The sequence below is a fragment of the Bradysia coprophila genome (genome assembly GCF_014529535.1).
Source record: "Bradysia coprophila strain Holo2 chromosome IV unlocalized genomic scaffold, BU_Bcop_v1 contig_106, whole genome shotgun sequence".
Taxonomy (NCBI): domain Eukaryota; kingdom Metazoa; phylum Arthropoda; class Insecta; order Diptera; family Sciaridae; genus Bradysia; species Bradysia coprophila.
This window is the reverse complement of record NW_023503372.1, coordinates 4,587,053-4,607,065: the sequence shown is the minus strand read 5'-3', so window position 1 is coordinate 4,607,065 and position 20,013 is coordinate 4,587,053. Positions and strand designations below refer to the sequence as shown.

The 20,013-nt window shown below is 33.6% G+C and overlaps 1 protein-coding gene across 3 annotated transcripts in view; it reads left to right on the top strand.

The window, feature by feature from the left end:
- The first annotated feature begins 302 nt into the window (after positions 1–302).
- LOC119071065 (protein Teyrha-meyrha-like) overlaps positions 303–20,013 on the top strand; it is a 28,009-nt gene continuing 8,298 nt past the window's right edge. For 2 of the 3 annotated variants that reach the window (XR_005086589.1, XM_037175700.1), the window contains exons 1-4: positions 304–1,066; positions 6,588–6,809; positions 6,875–7,046; positions 16,010–16,123. Coding sequence is in view for 2 of the 3 variants with exons in the window: in XM_037175700.1 (XP_037031595.1) it covers positions 950–1,066; positions 6,588–6,809; positions 6,875–7,046; positions 16,010–16,123 (625 nt within the window). In the remaining variant the exon portion in view is untranslated. Of the gene's footprint in view, positions 1,067–6,587; positions 6,810–6,874; positions 7,047–16,009; positions 16,124–20,013 lie in introns of all 3 variants that reach the window. The other variant, XM_037175699.1, reaches the window with a different exon arrangement.

The window sequence follows — 20,013 nt, the reverse complement described above, 5'->3', positions numbered from 1 at the left end:
TCGTACCATAATGTTCATAAACCATTCTTATAAGCATATTAAAAACCTGATAATTGTTGTTGCCCCTCCTCTTATTAAATCCATTGGGATCGTAGCGAAAAGAAGAATAATAAAAAAAAAATCCCGAACACATTCTGAATGAACAACATAAAACCTCATGTTTATATTTTAATTCAACAAAATGCTCAACCGACAAACCGTGTGTATATTGTACATAACATTTTTAAACACCGCCTGTTCTTTGCACCATAATCCCTCCTTCTGTTCCGTTCAAACTCGCGTGCGCGTCTAGTGAATGAAATGAACTCGGGAAAAAAGGAGGACAAACTTTGTGTGAATGATACGAAGATGCATTTAGTTGAACTCAGGTGTTCAAATGGTATGTTGCGTTTGCATTTTAGTCGCGTCAGAATTTTGTGTATATATTTGAAAATGAGTGCAATTTTCATTGTATGGTGTTAAGCGGACGATGATGAGAGAATTTCTCGTTTCTTGTTGGAATTTTTGATTCATATTTTCGATATTGCACTAGCGTGTCGCGTGAAGGTGTTAAACGTTGTGGAAAAATTATTTTGTTACTAAATCGTTGTTAATAAATTGCATCACAATTAACTGCTTCGGTGAATGAAAAGTCGGTGCAACAAAAAAAAAAGTGGATTAATGTTTCGTGTTCTGTGAATTGGATTCGTTTGTCTGGTCGAATTGCAGTTGAAAATAAATTGAATTGAATGTGAATTTTCTTAAGGTCTGCGAGTTGTATACACTAAACCTAGCACAAAAACTGTGTGCATCGTTGAGTGTAATTATGTGTTTATGATATTTTATGCAATAAATGCGTAAAATTAAGAGTTTTCGTGGAATAAAAGAGTAAAAAAAAGAATCGAGAGAATTTTCGTGGTTTCTCGGGAACCAAGTCAATGTGTGACAGTTTTAGTGAAATAATTGAATCATGGAAGGATCAGGGTATGGCTCAGCTCATTTACCATCTCCAGCCTTAGTTGTATTCTCACAAGCCGCGGGAGGATTAAGCGAAGCATTGCGCATACAAAGACCTTTTCATTCACAGGTAAGAACGTGTGGTCCATAGTTTTTACTTAGTCGTAATAATTTGTGTGAAGTAATAGATGAGGAGGCAAAACGTTAGGGAAGAACTAGGTATTGAGATATCTGATGATTTAATTGAATTATTAATTTTTTGAAGGAATTCGATATCTTCAAGTGGTATAAAAAGTGATTTTTGAATCGGATAGTGGAATTGTAATTCCGTCCTTAAGTGGTCGTATAGGGAATTTCGAAGGAATCTTTTTTGTAGAACATCCTATTCGGCGCGTGGCAACTATTGGAAAATTTGCAATTTATGAATTTTTCAAAAAATTGTATCTTGGATGTCAGCCAACCGACTCATTTTGAAATAATGGTAGTTGGAAGAGAATGTAGCGCATCTTGCATCGAACTTCATGAAACTTAATTTGACCCAATTTTTAACTTTGTTTCTGGTAGAAGTATACGTATAAAAATAGTCGCTAATCTTTTGAGCAATTCGATGCACCCTGATATTTCAACTCGTATAATAAAGAGAACTCGTATATATAGATCATCTTCAAGGCCGTTTTAAATGCCACATTTAAATCTTACAAATAAATGAGTGAACAAAACATTTAACGAAACTTAAGTGGGGAGGCTAATAGAAATAGTAGTGCTTGAAACAATAACCAACAGTAGATGCACTCTATAGGGCTAGATGGTCATAAATTTTGAAATACACGCAAAGAATTTTGAAAACCGACACATTACCAGTTTCCATGTTTTACGTCAGTTATTAATTTGTCCATAAAAAAATACATGCAAAATTCACTAAAAGCCCATAAACGCAAATTTGACGACTTACGAAATTCCGTGCGTGTAGTTCCATTTAATCTGTTATCGGCAACGACGCCAAAAAATAATGGATGAGCTCTGGCTACGTGATCCTATATGACAAAGTGTATGATAAAACTAATGAAGTAAAAGATTTTCTATTAATGCGTTGAAATCGATCGAAAGAAGTAATGGATTCGATAATGGTGTCTGGTGAACAAGTTTAAAGAGGCATCGATGCTTAGCTAAAGTTGTAGCCTACATTTGGTTGTCCCGTATTTCATTTTTAATAATATCTTTTTATCAGAATCCTTTTGGAAAAATGTACAACCTCAATATAGACCACGAATGTGTTACCTTTAAATAAAAATTAGTTTTGGTTGTAGTCGTTTGACCAGCTCTGAGAAAAGTGAGCAGTTTAACGAAATTTTCATAAACTGCTTAGTTTTCTCAGAGCTGGTCAAACTACTATAACAAATCGATTTTCTCTTGAAAGTTAACACATTCGACGTCGCTATTGAGGTTCAATATTTTTGAAAAAGGATTCTGGTGGAAAAATATCATCAAAAGAAAACTAAAGTAAACGCCCAAATGTATGCTTTTCAGCAAAGCATAGGTGTCTCTTAACTGTCGATTATTTCTTAAAATAAAATTTATTCGATAGTGCATCCTAAGGTGAATATATTTACCGTGGTGCGGTGCATCCATTCATGTTGTTCTCCAATATGTTATAGATGAAAATGAATTTTTCCTAATTTAGCGTAAATTCTTTCTCTAGTTCGATTTTTAAAAAAATGAATTGGGTATATCTCAGAGTTAGACTGCGCCAGTCATGCAGTACCTTCGCTTTATAAAATCTCGATATTTAGAGCTAAAATTTCGTATAGCTTTCAAAGGCAAAGTTGTTCCTTGCAACTACGCTACTATTTTTTCATAGACTCTAAAAACACCTCTGTGAAGCAGAAATTTTGGTTGATCCCACATAAATTTGAATCGGTTGAATCGAAACTCATGTATTCATTTTAGATGTCGACGTCTAAAGAGAAAATCTAGATGTATGGAACAACCTCTGCCTTTGAATGTCATAACAAATTTGGGCTCTGAATATCGAAACTATACGAAACAAAAAGTAACACTAGCACAAACTAACCCTGGTATTTCGTGTTGTTGTTAACTAACAGATTACTGTTTTCTCACAAGATATTGAACGTAAATTAATTGTATCGTTAGAATAGTAAAAAAAATCTTTTGAAGCTTCGTTTTTGTCAAATAATCTGTTAAATCACTTGCTGTTAGTACAAAAATGAACTGAGAATGGCACGTACAGGACAATCTGTTTTCAAAAACGATGACATAAATAATTGATGAGCTATTGTTAGAACTCAGAGCTGGTCAAAGCAAAATACGTGTTAAATACACCACTTTTACACCAGAAGTAAAAGATTTCACAGTATTAAATGAAGTAAGAGATTTAATGATTACGTGTCGACACGCTTTGTGATAGTGTAGACAATCTTAAACCAAAATTTTAAAATTACAAATCCACTGGTCTGAAAATTGTTTTTTTTTACAGAGGAAAATCTGCTTTTCTTATATTTTATCGAAGTAAATTTGTGATAATTTTACATGGGTTTCTTTTTAAATATTTATAACTTAAAAATTTCGTCAGACTTATTGCTTGTTGGGTGGGTACGGGTACCTATAAACGGTTGTATAATAATTGTTTTGCTCGAAAGTCACCAGTTTCTTCAATTAACATTTTGCCAATTGAATCTACGAATAATTTTGTTTCCTTGCACCACGGGCCAAATGTTTCGAATGCTAAGCCAGCCAATTGTTGATAGTCAATAACTGAAATTATGGTCTAATTTTCGAAAATTAATTTACAAAAATGCGAATGGTTTGTAAAATTTCAAAAAGATCGGTAAAAATCTATCGAACATAGTTCGTGCATATTTAAATCAACGTTGTTAAAATTACTCAGCAAATCAGTGAAGTTTTTACACAATTCGGGATATTTCTTGATTTTATTGAATTGAATGGATTTGGAAATTAAAATTTCTTACTTCAAAGTCTTGAAAGATAATTTGGTTCTTCGTAGCTGTTCTTTATCAGTTCTGAGTTTCGAATTCACCTTAAACTAATCGTTTTCAGACTTTGTCTTGCTGGCTTTTTCCGGTCAATTGAAAAGTTGCTTGGATCTGGTCGGTCAAAAAGCAAACAAGACAACATGACACTTGAATGCTTTTTTAGACCTTCAATTCTAGTCAATGACTTATTATTTTCTAAATCTATTATGGATATGGTACGCTGACCATAATAGCCTAAATTTGTGGGTCTTTCATTGTATTTTTGATGAGATTTTTTTAATACAAAAATTCTCATTTCAAAGACTCAATTCCAACCAACAAAAAGCATAAGATTTAAACGAAAAATTGATTTGAATCTGGTAGTTGAGCCAGCTTAAAGAACAATAAATTTCAGGTAACTTCTCACTTTTCCTATCAGAAAATGTAAAATGTCAGTAACACAGACTACGTTTTGTAACACATTAAATTTATAATGTTTAAGGCAGAAAGAGTGAAATTGTCTGATAGATCTTCACAATCAAACTTTAATTCAATTAAAATCAAAAACAAGTTCATCTTGTCGATACATCACTTATTGAATTACTATACGAATGCCACACCGTACAAAAACTTATGTAATTTTATCCGTAACATTTTCTATATAGAGTGAAAGCTGTGTATACGCTTAAGTAAACTTGTTTCAAATAAAATCAATTAAAAGTCATTCCCATTACTCAGTCATTACAAATGAGATGATGATGTTGCACATACTCAGTTGTTCAAAGTTGAACTAATTATTCTCTGTTTATTATAGAGTGGTAGAATGTCACCAGTTGTAATTAACGAATCTTGCAAAATATTGATGCAAATTCTAGTACTTCATTAGTAACGCGCATTGCACGTTTTTGTTATTCAAATTTCAACACCAAACTAATGAAATGAAGTAGTAAAGTTTTCGAGAATAGTCATTCAAACTTATAGCCACAGATAGACTTTTCGAAAATTTTATCTCCTTCACCAATCGAAAAATCTTTTAGAAATAGGAAACGACAGGCACATCACCACAACAATAATCAAATCTGTTACTTCATTTGTTTGAGAGGCCCCTTAATTTTGATGTAACATCTTTAACTTCATTCCTTTAACCATTCATTTTATTATATAAAACCACATTAGCCGGAGGCCATCGCTTATTTTGTCGTTATTGTTGATAACAGATAATTATCTATTTCTAAAAAGATAGAAAAGTGGACATTTCATATCTTTTCTTATTTCTCAATGCTTGCACCTGATTTGTAGGCTAGATGTAAAAAATTATGTTTGTTCATCGATTTCCATACATTTTCACGAGGAATTTGAAATTGAATATTGTTTGTGGACATAAAACAGACACTTTTTTCCATGGAGACTCCAATGGGAAGCCGATAGACTTGGTATAAAGCCGGCTTCAAACACGTTCTGAACGTGAAAAAGGTCCATTTCAACGGCAGGTATTTCGAAATCTATCAATATTCCAATGGTTTCACCATACAAAATTTTTTACTTTTCTTTCCACAAACAATATTCAATCAACAGATTCCATCTATGAGGATTGAGGAGATTTATTTTCGTCATTTTCACGTACCTCGTGAAAATGTATGTAAATTGATGAAACAAACATAATTTTTAACATTATTTCGAAAACCTACAGAAAAGTGAAATACGAAGAGAAATCAGAGGTTCAAAATGTTTTGATTAAATTTGGTTCAGGCACACTGTGAACATAATATAAGCCTCACCGATTATTTTTGTCGTCACTGTCACTATCGATAACATCATAACTTAACAGATTAACTGAGTCTGCACATCAAGCGGACTCATAATGAAAGATTCCTAATGAAAATTACATTCCTCAGATCCGCAAAAACTCCCAGATCACAGCAAATATATCAGATTTCACCTTTCCACGAGTCTATCGAAAAAAATAATAGAAAAATGAATGAATTCAAGTTTGTTTACTCTATAGAAGAGAACTAAAACTTACTATACCTCTGGGAGGGATCTCATTGGGCTTAGAATTCATCTACACTACGATATCGGCAGTTTAAAAAATAGTTGACCTTGGCCACTAAAGCACGTGAAATAACCTTTCTAATGACCTCCTAACGACCAAGTTCCGTTAATATTTCTGAATTCTACATAAGAAAAGTGGATGTTTTCGGTCTTGGATCAGATCACACTAGCTGCTTGGGATCGATAACCATCTTGGCAAATACAGGTCTGTCTCATAGATACTGAAATGGTTGGACATGTATGAAATGAATAGGATATTTGATATAATGCGACCGACTTCGGTAGTCACGAATTCAATAGGATCCTTATGTTAGATTAAATTCAAATTTAATATTATCAAGTCAACCGATTCGTAATCCTTTTACAGCAAAAGTTTACCTATAATTCACGAATAAACCAGCTGAATTATACCTCAACCACAAAAACGGTGATACATTTAGCTATTTGTTTGTTTTACATTTGCTACACATATGTTTACTTAACATGCGACAACAGTTTTCATATCGAATTTATTTGCAATGAAACCAAGTGGTTCTTCCACATCACATGCATCCGATATGTATCCCCCAACACCAACAAATATTATGTTAAAATAAAATTCATTTTCAGTTGCAAGATGCAAAAGACTTGCATCATTTGTCGCTGGTTGGAAGTTATGGAGCTCACCTATTGCACGGCTTTCCGCCACATTTTCTACATCCAGCAGTTTCATCAGCAAACACATCGGGTGGCCCATTTAGTGGCGGGGGTGCATTTGTGAAACCGTTTCCATCTAGTTTACCACTTCCATCTGCATTTGCACCTCCGAAATGTGTTGGTGGTCTAGAACAGGTGAAATAACATTTATGAATGTATTACGACTGTCGGTTGGAAAACTTATTTTCTTGTGTTTGTAGAATATGCTGTTTAGTGGAAATGAATCATTTCGAACGGATTCGTCAAGTCCAGCGTGCACTTCACTTTCACCGCCGGTGAAAGAGGAATCATTAGAGGGCCACACAAGTGAGGAGGGTGATAGAGACCGAATATGTAGCCCCGATCGAAGTCCCGAAGCTCCAGGATTCAGACGTAAGTTCATTTTTTACCATTGTAAATAAAGCACAAAAATTCACCGGAATGTAATTTAATCGGCACTCTTTCATTCGAATTCCCATTAATTTGCTACGTCGCTACCGATTAAAAATTTCCCATGTTTTACAACCACTTAACTGTTGTATAAATGTCAATATCGACAGTATAATAACATTAAGACGAAATTTATTGCCGCCAATGGATATGAAAAAAAGGGAAACATTTTCCTTTCATTCTTTATATTCACCCCATTTGTATTCGGTATTTGGTTCGATTAATAATCGAAACTAATTTCCTTAAATTTATTATCTGGGTTATTGTTTTTGTAATCACTTTTGCGGGCAAACGGAATAGATATTGATTGTACACTGAGAGAGAGAATAGAGAGATAAACGCACGTAATCTTGTTTGTTGTACTTCAAATGAACAATTAATTGGTCGTTCGACTTAGTTTTATTGAAAATTTTATCTATTCTACGTGCATTTCGAGTACATAATGAATGAAAATCACTGTACTGTGACGAATGAAATGAAGCCTCGCCTTAATTAATTGCTTCATTTTAATTGGAGTGGAAATGTTACCGTTTTTCAGCAGTAGAGAAGCCCTTGATTTACTTAATTTATCGATAACTTATGGCTTTATGTTAATTTTCTGTTGAATTCAATCAACCAGCAAACTTTTCCAGATAAGTCGTATCAATAGATTTGTTATTTTGTTGCGTCGATATGTTGAGACTTCTTTTGTCTTTCATAAAATTTTAGAAATCTCTATAATCAGTACACGATGCAATATGTATAGTCCCTATACAGGGCCTATTTTAGGGGAATTAAATTCCCGAAAATTAAATTTTCTCTAAAATAACAATAGATCGAAATGCCTCCGTTGTTTCAATTGCCTTTTTAGTTGCGTTTTGAGTTAATTCGAATCTTTGGAATAATCTGGAATTTAATTCTCTAAAATAGACATAGTTTGAGCCTTCTATCATTCATGTCAGATATTGCTCATATTTGTCCATTTTTGCACATTTGAACAATCTATGACTTGCCCTCCTGTCCTGTGACTCACGAAACTTCGAACCAAAATAGCTCGAAATTTCTTCTGAATTCGTTGCTCTAATAAACGTCCAGTATATTGGCTACCAAAGTGCGCTTCGGATTCGGGACTCTAAAAATGTCCCATCAATGTGGGAAAGAGACGCCAAATTGGAACGACGCATTGAAGATTATCACTCTTAAATTGAGTAGAATATCCTTTCTTACTAATTTTGGTACAACAAGACTCTAAAATCTAAACATTGATTCCACAATTTTGTGAGCAAACGCAGGCTCGGACTGGATATAATGTAAATTGGGTCGAATCTCAATGGTTTTTCTATAAAAATATTTAATTTTTGGGCTTTTTACAAATGAGTTGAATGTATCTGACGAGATGGACACCTAAGGCTGAAAACCTACACATTCCGTAAATAATTCTTCTAGTCGTTAATCACGTTAATCTCTGCCGTGGTCGTTAATCGATTACTGAATGACACTAGTAAATGTAGATGAAATCAATGATGTATTAGTAAACTTCTACCATAGAGTTATAGTGTTTACCTCCTTCTCTACTCGACCAACACCACATTACCAGCCCTACCAAATCCTACCATTGAGATGTTTATTTTATGGTCACATAGTTCACTATTCACGTTGACATTGGGAAGATTTCTAATTGTAGTCACGATCATAAACTCAAATTAATTCATCGATTTATGAATGAGTGCACCGAATGCATCTGCTTTCTATCCAAACGTATTTAAAGCGGCGACAAAAAAAAACCGAACCGAATGCCAAAGAGAAAATAACAAATCCATAAATCATTGGAAACAATTCAAAATTATATTGTCTTTTAAGTTCATACGCTTCTGACACAGTTGTCGTTGTTGTTGCTGTGTTGTTCGCTTGTTTCGGTTAAACCGCATATTATTAGAAATGGAATTGCGAATGCACACAAACCTACAGACCAATTTTTCACATAAATGTTGCAACCCCATGTAATTTGTCAATAAATATTGTTAAGAGCCACTGGACTGACAATAATTAGATGAAATAAACAGTTGATCTTCGTATCGTCCATACCATGAAGCTATAGTTTAAATGGAAGGATGTGTATACGAAAATTATGTAATTTAATTTGATATTGCGGGGTTATTGTAGATATTACAGATTTAAAGGATGTAAGATAATTGTGTTACAGTAATTTTGTTATTCCGAATTAAATCATTGACTAACTTAGATGAGGTCACATTTGGATCTGGTAACGTGTCTATTACGGCAACAGAGCATTGTCAACTGATATTTAAAACTCGATAACAGCAAAACAATGAGATGTTACAACATGAACATAAAATCTATTACTTATCTTGTTGAAAGTTCCGTTTGGAGTTGGTTAAAAATCTACTACTTCATCAGTTTCAACGTCCGTTTTGCTATTATAAATAAAAACACTAACCAGAGCGCATCGCTCAATGTTCGTTGGCTTTGTCGATAACAGATGACTAACTGTTTCTAAAGGTTATTCGTGGTTAAGACTTAGATTTGGAAATGAAAAGTCCAGTTTTTGCAAAGGACTATTGTCTTAACCTTGCACAAACGGCAATGGTGTGAAGATATAAATCACATCTATTACTTCATTTTGTTCAATTTAATCGATTATAGCTTAATGTTTGGTACAAAATCTTTTACTTCACTCATGTTAACATAACTTTTAGCTGTATGAGATAGGACAATCTAGAGCTCATCAAGTACTGATAACGTCGATGATGATAAAAAATAAAAATTCTGTTTTCTTAATAATATAAAGTATGAACCGCATCACCGTAAACATCGGATCCGAAAAGAAAAAAATCCTCTAAACAGAAGTAGTCTTTTACAGAATTTTGTTTCCCTATGGTCAAAAGTGGCTCATTATGAAATAGTATGTTGTGTTACAAGTATTGTAATGTTGATTTTTTCAGCACGAGACCTAAGTTTTCCTTACGAGCGGAGCGAGTAAGGAAAATTGGGTCGTGTGCTGAAAAAATCTCAATACAATACGTGTAACACATCATGCTTTGTGCCAACCGAGAATTGAAATAGACAAGAGCACAAAAAATCATAATTTTCATTGTAAACAATCACTCTTCAAATTTGATCGATCACATTGCTTTGCATTTTCTCAAACGAATGTTTTAACAACTCATACAATAGCTATTTTCATAATAAGGTAGTAAATGGGATGGTTTTGCTTCGCTCGTATCGGCAACACATCGTGTGCGCAAAACTCCCATTTACTACCGTGTTAGGAACAAGGTTTTATCTCCTGTAATGTCATAATCACCATAAAAACCATTTAAAAAAATAAAACTGAAACATCAACACGCCATGACACTGTCACTCATTCATATTTCCCACAAATAAAACACACATCTAGTACACTGTCAAGAATTTGTCAATTTTCAGTGAATAAATGTGAAATTATCGAAGTTCGCCGTGAATAAATGAGAAAATATCGAAGATAGCGGTGCGCAAATGACCAATTGTCGAAATTTTCAGTTAATAAACGTAACGTCCTGTGAATGACGTGTTTAAATCTGGCCCATTTTGATTCTAAAAGTGACACTCAAATTGTGAATATTATGACATTACAGGAGATCAATTCCATATCAACACTGCTTTGAGTGTTGTAATATCACATCAAACGGGTGCTGAAATAAGTCACTTTACAACACTAAAATGAGTACTGAAAAGAGTCGTATTTCAATTCTCGGTGGCACAAAAAAATCATCATTACAATACTTGTAACACAACATACTATGACGTTAACCTCGAAAGCATGTAATAGTAGATTACCATACCAGGGCAACAATTTGATATATCGTATCCAGATGAGAAAAATTATCCGAGGGTTTCAGCCCACTCGTCAAAATAAAAATTTGGAGCCTCCGACATAATGTACTAATTGCCGACGCTATTGTTACAGTTATCTCTCATGAAATTTAACGAAATTCTGATTTGGTGGAATTAATTTTGGCAGAATGGCACCAATGAAGTAAAATTGGCGTATGAGTGGAATCAATAAATAGATGCGTCTTGAAATGATTTACTACGAATCCCACTGAAAATTATTCAAAGAGCATGAGTGACCATAGACCATGAGTGACCATACTTTACTTGACTGTTAACAAAAACTTTAAATTGTTCGTTTATATGAGCTGAACATGGAATTATTTTCAGATCGTATTGGCACTGTATGTATATGTTCGCTTGAAGCATTATTACAAACTTCTAATTTATTCAATTTACTGCTCTTTCTTCTGGCTGCAACACTGACAGAATCATAAAACGTGTGCGATATCACGTCTCAACTGTTCTAGCCAAAGTAATTGCACTCAAATTACATTTTATATTAAAAGGAAATTTTGAACTTTTCTCTCATTTCTTTGTGCATTGAAGAACTAGATTTCAGGCTGCGGTATATAAAACTCGCACATATTGCAATAATTTAATTTAAAATAGCAATTTATATCCATTTAAAACAAGCCATTAAAACCCATCATGATATTATCTCTTTAAAGTATCACCTTCGACGAAAAATTAAATTCTTCAGTTTCGAGATTATATTATAATACAACATCGTTGTTCAGTGCTCAAGAGTATTTTACGTACCCATAATATAGCATCTTTTACAACCGCTAAAAGCAGCCGCAAACATAGACCGGATCAAAGAGATGAGTTTACAGTGTTATAAACACATTAATTAATAAACGAGCAATGAAAAGGGGAATTTGCGTGATTTATGCTGATGCCCCACACAACAACTACGAACGCTCCGCTCACCAAGCAAAAAAGTGGATGAAAAATTGTGCATCATAACTTAGTCATTATTTCATTGAACCTAAGTGAAATAATAATAAAAAATTAAAAACATTTTCGGGTAAACGCATTTCGCGAAGTCACAATGCGAAATTACATTTTTATCGTCTTCGGGATGCTCATACGGGAAAAAAATATCAAAAATATTAATCACGACGCAACAATAACTTTGTTCTTCTTTACAATTGAGATTTTACCATCTTATGATTCACGATGTTACATCAAGTCGGTTAGTCGGACCCTGTCAAACTTCCTTTGTATACCTTAATGTAAATTCGGTAGTTTGAGTTCTTCATGTTTTTTTGTTCCTTCTCAGTTTGTGTCTATACCGTCTATATACGGACCAATGACGTGCCGCTGAACACAGACAGTCAATTATCACATGTATAGAGTCAGTTTGAACTCCTTAAGTACTTTAATTAACACCTCAGTTTAGGTCTAAAAGACATTGCGCTGGTGTGGGTATGAGTTTAACATTTTAGTAAAGTTGATAATTGTGTAATAATTACAAAAACAATCAAACCATCTCGAAACAGATCGTTTATTGGTTGGTCTTTAGTTTTGTTGGTTTTTAAACGTCTGGTGCTTTGTTTTATCTTTAATCGCCGGATAGTGGTTCTATTGATTCCGAGTTAATTTATTATGTTTGCAGGCTAGCGTAGTCTTACATTGTAATATCAAAAGGTCCGCGCTTGATAAGTATGAAGCTAGCAAGCAGAGTGGCTTTTGTGTTTCGATATTTAAAATGATTCGACTTAAGCTAGTCGCCCTAGTTACATTTTTTGTCTAGGAAACCTACATAAAATCAAGATTTATTTTGACAAATTAATGTGGGGTGTGCTTGATAACATGATACTTTGAGCTTGATTGCTATTTAGGTTTTAGCCTTGGCCCATTTTCCACAATTGTAATCGAAAATTTGGTAAAATTCTTGAAGTGTCCTGCAATTCGTGAATTAAAATTTCAATAACTTTCAAATTTTAATTCTCGAAAATAGGGTCTAGTTTTCACTTTTTGAAACGCCAAGAGTTTATTCACAGATTCAATAAATCTGCTACACCTATTATTCAAAGTGCAGTTTTTGGTGGAAAATCTTTTACTTCAATAGTTGAAACGCATATTTCGCAAAAAATCGTTTAATTTTGTCGGCACTGGCGTCAGCCGATGACTAGCTTATGCAGCTGATAATTTAACCGGTTTTAAACGTAAATTAGTCAGGTCTGAATTAAATGTAGTTTCAAAAGCTACTGAAGTAAAAGTTTGTCAATAATTAGGCGATATTTTAAGAGAATTTGAAGATTTACAGAGTATGCCGCTGTCTCAGATTATTTTACAAAGAAAACCACCGTTGACTTGCCTGCCACACTAAAAACGCAACTAAGCAATGCCTTATTTTGTAAAAAACATTTTCTTGAATTTCTCGAATATTCTTAGTTTTCTCGACTTTTTTCCGAAACTCGAATGGCAGAAGCTACTCATAGGCCAGCGATGACAAAATAAACGATTAGTTTTGATTAATACGGTAGATATCTTAATGTGTATTTCAACCATTGAAGTAGTAGATTTTCTATAAAAAAAACCATATTTTAAATAAAAGGTGCATCAGATTTATTTATTAAATAGTGTTGCACTTGGCGTTTATAAAAAAATTAAAATCAGAGCCTATTTTCGAAAATTAAAATTCTTGAAGTTCTAAATATATCTTGAAAATTGTCAAAAAATGTTTTAAATTTTAATTCAAGAAAATTCGAAAGATGTTGACAAAATAGATAAATTTTCTAAATATTTTTTTATTCAAAAATAGGCTCTGCAACTGAGATAAGAATAAAAGTGCAAGTAAAGTACATGACTAATTTTGTCAGGAACGTTTTCCCGCTCCATTTTTTAGCCGAAAAATCATGATTTATAACTAAGTTGTAAATATAGCGCATTCGCTCTAACAAGCGAAGTATTTAAAATGATGAAAAAATCTGAGAAACCTTCAGTGTATATAGTGGATATTAGCTGCACTTACCATCTTATAAATACTGACGTTATATTTTCAACCGTGAAAATTCGCACCACAAGTAATTACACGTATAACTGATATTCTAATGTTCGCGGTGTATTTTATTTATCTGTCTTTTGTGCAATTCGAAATATGCCCCATATGAATCTTAGGTTTTATCCTGTTTTGCTTACGAGTGTCATGGATATAAATGAAGTAAAATAAATTCGGATTTTAATACCGCAACAACATCTACTCTAAATAAAGAAAAGATATTTAAAAACCGGCAGCTGTTAAGAGCATTCGCCTTTTCATCCCATCACCCTCAACGATTCTTTTCACATACTCATAATTTGTTCTTTTTTTAACAAAAAATATGTCTCGCTGTTGTAATATTGCACACATTATTTGCCGTTACGGTTTGATTAGGTGAATATTGGTTCATCCACTTCATGTTTACACAGATTCATAGAGATGCGTGAAATTGTCATTGTCATTACATTGTACAAATATTGAATAAACACAAATTTTAAACGGATGATGAATATACACAGGCGTCACACGTTTGAGTTTTTGTACTATTTTTGCGGTAGCTGGAAATCAATTTATGCATGGCAGAGGATTTTACAGAAAACAGTAAAAATGTCTGAATGGAATCAATAAATTGAGAATGGTTTATCGGTGTGAAATCCATTGCTAATAGTATAGTGGTTACAAAGTATAACACTGGATTTATGGTTCAGCTGGTGAGTAAAATTTAAGGAAAAAAAATGTTTGACTGAGTTTTCTTTTGTGAGAACATAGGGCCAATTTTTTGGGCCTCTTACGGCGCGGCGCTATAATAATTATTTTGAAAAATTTAATTAAAAAACTGGACTTAAGAGCTAGTCGAATGAAGCGAGTGATAACTGATTCGACTTTCTATTATCCGTCTAGATGAATCATTCAAACATTTGCCATATTTTCGTTCGAATTTTACCAACAGTGATCATCTAATTCGAAAAGAAAGGTTCGGCGGTCCAGACAAGTTACTGTGAATAGTTGGGAATTGGGAATGGATTTAAACACTTACCATATTTTTGGTAATGTAATGATTCTGATGGTGGAGCTGCACCCGCACCGTGTGGTGCCTATTTTCTACTCCCAGGTCTTTTAGAGTCCGACATTACTACAGCATTTCAACATGTAAAACCTATATTACTTGAGCTATGAGCTATTAACAAAAGAAATTGTCTTCACAATCACGACCATCTCACATGTTCCTACTTTTGACCTGTTTACAGCGAAAATAAGCTGAAATCATACTCCACCCAGCCACCCATACATCTGTAGTTTTTAATAGAAACACAGTTCTGTCGTTCAGTGGCAATAGTTTTAACGAAGGAATAGATTAAATGATTTTGTCGCGAAGCCTTTGTACCTTTGTGACGTAGAAAAGTTCTGCCTAGCAAACAATACATCAATAAGAATGCTGAATAAATAAATAAATGAAAAAATCGAAAGGAATTTCAACCGAAAACCATTTCATTTCTTCATTCAAAATCTAAAGAAATTGATCCACTTAAATTCAGAACACCGACTCTAACAAGGCATTGCTATAATATTTACTAAAAGTTTATAATCGAGTTATCACGTAAGGTGAAAAAGTTTACAACTCATTTTGGTCATCTGTCTGGTTTCGGCGTTCCCTACTAATTTATTCCGCATATTTTTGTCTGACCACTTTTTCATATTACTCTTCATAAATTGAGATGTGCCATTGATTGTTCAACATATCGACAGATCTCTTTTTTTTCCGCTGCCAATTTAATAAATCAAACAAGAACGTCCAGCTTTTGGATTTTTCGAATTTTGTTTTTAAAGAACGTTTTTTTTTGTCGTCTTCTACACCGTGCTAAACAACATAACTGATGTAGCCGAACTATACGACAGTTTATAGGTTTTTATGTTCAACTCATAAATTTTAAAATTCTCCGTTCTCTGATCGCAGTCCTTTGATAAATGATAAAATTGAAACCGTTTGAATAACGGCACAAATATTTTTGATATTGTTTATTACAATTTTCACTTTTTTTTACAGCCCCGAAAACATCGAATGGGGCAGAACCGCTCAACTTACGCATGGAGAGCGGTCACTCAATGTATCGATTTCCATTTTATAATTCGTTCAAGAATTTTCATCAACATCAATCAGGTTAGTTGATTTCGTACATTTTAATGTTGTGATAATTAAGGTGGTTCGGAATTGTGTTTTCGATGGATGAGTGGAATTTAAGATGTAATTTTTTTTTTGGTTCATCAATAAAACAACGGAAATGTGTCGTGCCGTTTGAAAAATAAAATGTTTTGAGGAGGTGATAGATCTAAAACAAATCAGCGTGATTAACAAATAGAAGTTAAATAACTGTCAACTTAAGAGGAATTGAAGCCTTCAAAAACAATTTTTGAAAAATTTAGGACGACTATTCCATAAATGTGGTAACCTTCGATAAAAACAGATTTGATAGTGACATTCAGTCCATCAATGAGAAAAATCAGCAGTTTTATGGATTAGGCAATATATTGACTTTTCTGAGAGTTGGTCAAAACAAATCTATTTTTTTTATTGAAAGTCGATTGGTTATTGTCGTCTTACATTTTTCAAAAACGTAAAAAGATGTTAGCGAAAATACAATACTTTAAAAACGCCCTAATACAGACTCTTCTTTCAGTTAAATGTTCCATGCCTCGATGCAATTTCGTCAAAATAAAATTAAATTTGACCAAATCCTGACGTACTAAAGGACCCTGCTTGACTGACGAGAGGTTTTAACAGTCGTTTTAAAAGAAACCTAACGACAGAGAAATGATAAGTTCGTACGCCTGTGGCGAGATAGAAGAGCATGTCGAAAAAAGTGGCACCGCTCTGAGAGAATTCGTATGTAATTCTCTCCCATACCGTATACAATTTTTAACCTCCGATTCCTTCTATCTTGCAACAGGCATACCAACTTATATTATCATTTCACTGCCTAACGACTAATATTTGCCGCAGAGCACGAACTACTTTCAGAGAAATGATAAGTTGGTAGGCCTGTGGCAAGATAAAATGAACATGTGAATGACAGTTGGTTCTTATGGAAGAGAATGTGAGAGAATGTATATGCAGGCGTAACAATTTATCATTTCTCTGACTACTTGTTCCAATATTTTCATAAATTCTCTTAAGTTTCCCAACATTTTGGGATATTTGTATGTGAAATTGTTTTCCCGAAAATAGTCAGTGCAGCGAGTAAAGAACATAGTGAAAAATCTCTGCCATTTATCACGTTAAACCATCTGACTTGCAATTACTTTTCTTTGAGGTCATGAACAATCCGAATTCGATTATTTTGCACAGATTTACCAAGATTTTGTAACCCACTTCTGTGTCGCCCGGAAAGTTATCTTCCGTAAAATTGATGAGATTCCCCAACTTTAATCAAAATGAACAGCACCTATATCTCGCCTGTATTTATCGTAAGATTAGAACTGTACCATCAGCAATTGATCAGTGTTGACGACTTTAACATTTTCGCTGGTTTTAAATGTTGAATTGAACGAGATGTATCCCATTCAATTAATACAAACCGCTTCAACAAACGGCTATACCTTTAACTATAATCTTAATCTTCAAACCGAAATTCAAAATGAAATATTTCGCGAATAAATCGCATTTTATTTAACGGATACAAAAAACCACTTCATTTAATCCTCCAGCAACCTCAAAGTATAAGAAAAACCAACCCCAAACCGAATTAAATTGCATTAAAATCTTCTCTAATCTTTTCATTATCACACGCTTTTGCCTAATAAAAAGATGTTTCAGACGGTAGAAAGAACGCACACAGAATAAAAAAAAATAATTTCAATTTTAAAAATCCCAAGAGGAGTTCTAAATTACACCGGGGATATACATATTGTATAACAGCCCCGGTCATGTTTGTACATAATATAAAATAAGCTGAAAAGTAGCAAGCGCAATAATTCGTGAACAATGTAGCGACGGGTATTTTGCTTGTTAAAAAAAAAAAATTTTCTTCTTTATATTGAAAGTTATTAAAAACTGTGTGTAATGAAAATTTTCTGCTCGACATAATTCACATACATAAAAATCAATTCCCCCTTCCCCGCCATCAATGAGAGCATAAAAACGAATCCTTTTTTTGTGTATTTATATCTATAAATAGATCCGTTATAATGCCATTGTAATCCTCACAAAAACCATTGAAAAGTCAACAATCACCAGTTTTAAAGTAAACTACTTAGCGGCCTAGCATCTGGGTCACACAAAATTTTAACAAGATGACATTACCGAATATATATATAGATGTGGGGTTCTCGTTCCTTAATTTATTGCGGTATTGAATTTACATGAATTGATCCTTTTGGGTTAAAAGGTAAAATGGAATCGGTAGTAGCATGCTACACGACACATATAATAGGCATATGATGGGTTGTAAAGCCATCAACCGCACACAATGGTGTATTATACGTACACACATTATTTAAACGCACATAGTGTTAAGTTATCGAGATAATTAAGTGTTAGTAATAAATGTTTTAAGACAAACATTAAGAATTAACAAGGCGCAATGTAACGGGGGAACTAATTGAGGTTTGAGGTTAACATTTAAAGTTAATTATAGTATGATTGTTCATGTTAAATGAGGACATTGATTCGGAAAAGATTTACATTTAAGCATTTCGAGCGAGCATGATGACGATTTATTGTGGACTGGTTTTTTTAAACTCTATTTCGTCTCGTTTCAACTGGATACATTTGTGGGACGTTTCGGGTGTAAGAGATTAGTTTTGTGCAGATACAATAGTTTCGTGGTCAACACTGGCAATTTCGGGATATAGATGTATAACGATCATTGACTTCTTTTACTTATTTTGTGTAAAATTTCGATTAATGTTTGATATGGAATCTATTACTTCATTCGTTTGAAAGTGTGGGAGAACTACAAAAGTCTAGTACATTTCTACGTTTTTCTATATGACATCATATTTACAAGTACATACATCGCTAGTGCATAATTTATTGAATGTTTTACTTCTTTCGGTAATAGACAGTTCCATAAGATTAATAGAAAATCTATGACTTCATTAGTATTCGTTAAATTTTCCTATAAAACAGCCAAACCAGGTCATATCTCATCGTTGTCGTCCCTGTCTATCACAGATTTTCTTAAAGTTTCTTATGTGATATGTGCTATCCTAAGAGTAATTACTCTAAGGTGCTATCAGTACATTACGTATCTACATTTGTTGAATTTTATCAACCAACAGATGACTAAGCTATCATCATTATACGTAGTTAATTCGAATGCTAAGCCATCAGGCCATGGCGACAGTGGTACTTGATACAATGCTCTGAGAACAATATACCAATTTTCTCACGTACAATATAGCGAATCATAGTTGAAATGAAATTTCAACTTGTCAACAAACTTGCTAACTAGTGAACGAAGCAAGTGGTTAAAAAGATATAAAAATCTGATACCAATGGCGGAATGGCCACACTGGGAATTTTGGCGATTCCCAAATAGCTGTTTGCATTTTTATGTGAATAAATGGCCTTTTGTAGCCAGTCCGGCACTGTCTGATACCCTGTAATGAACTGAATAAATGGAGTGAATCGTGGAGTGAATGGTTTTCCCAAGTTCCCCTCAGTTTTCCTGAGACACTTTTCTAATGGAATCTCAACAGTCGAAAATGCAGTCGAAAATCAAAATTCTACTGTTTCACAGATCAGTCTTTATGAATCGTACTGTGTTGTAACAATGTTCGTCGATCTAAAATTACCATCCAAAAATTCTTTGTCAACTCTCTAGCTGAAATTCCTCCACACACCCAATTCTTTAACTCTGCAAATCTCTTATCGATTTTCACCATCTTCAACAACAATGCTTCCGTTTATCCCTTCAAAATAAATAGCGAAACGATCCGTATAATATCTGTACCTACATGCACTCGCTGTAAATGTTCGCTAATGTCACAATGAGAGAGGAACGGAAAATCTTTTAATCATGAATAACAGCACCACATTAATCAACCTTA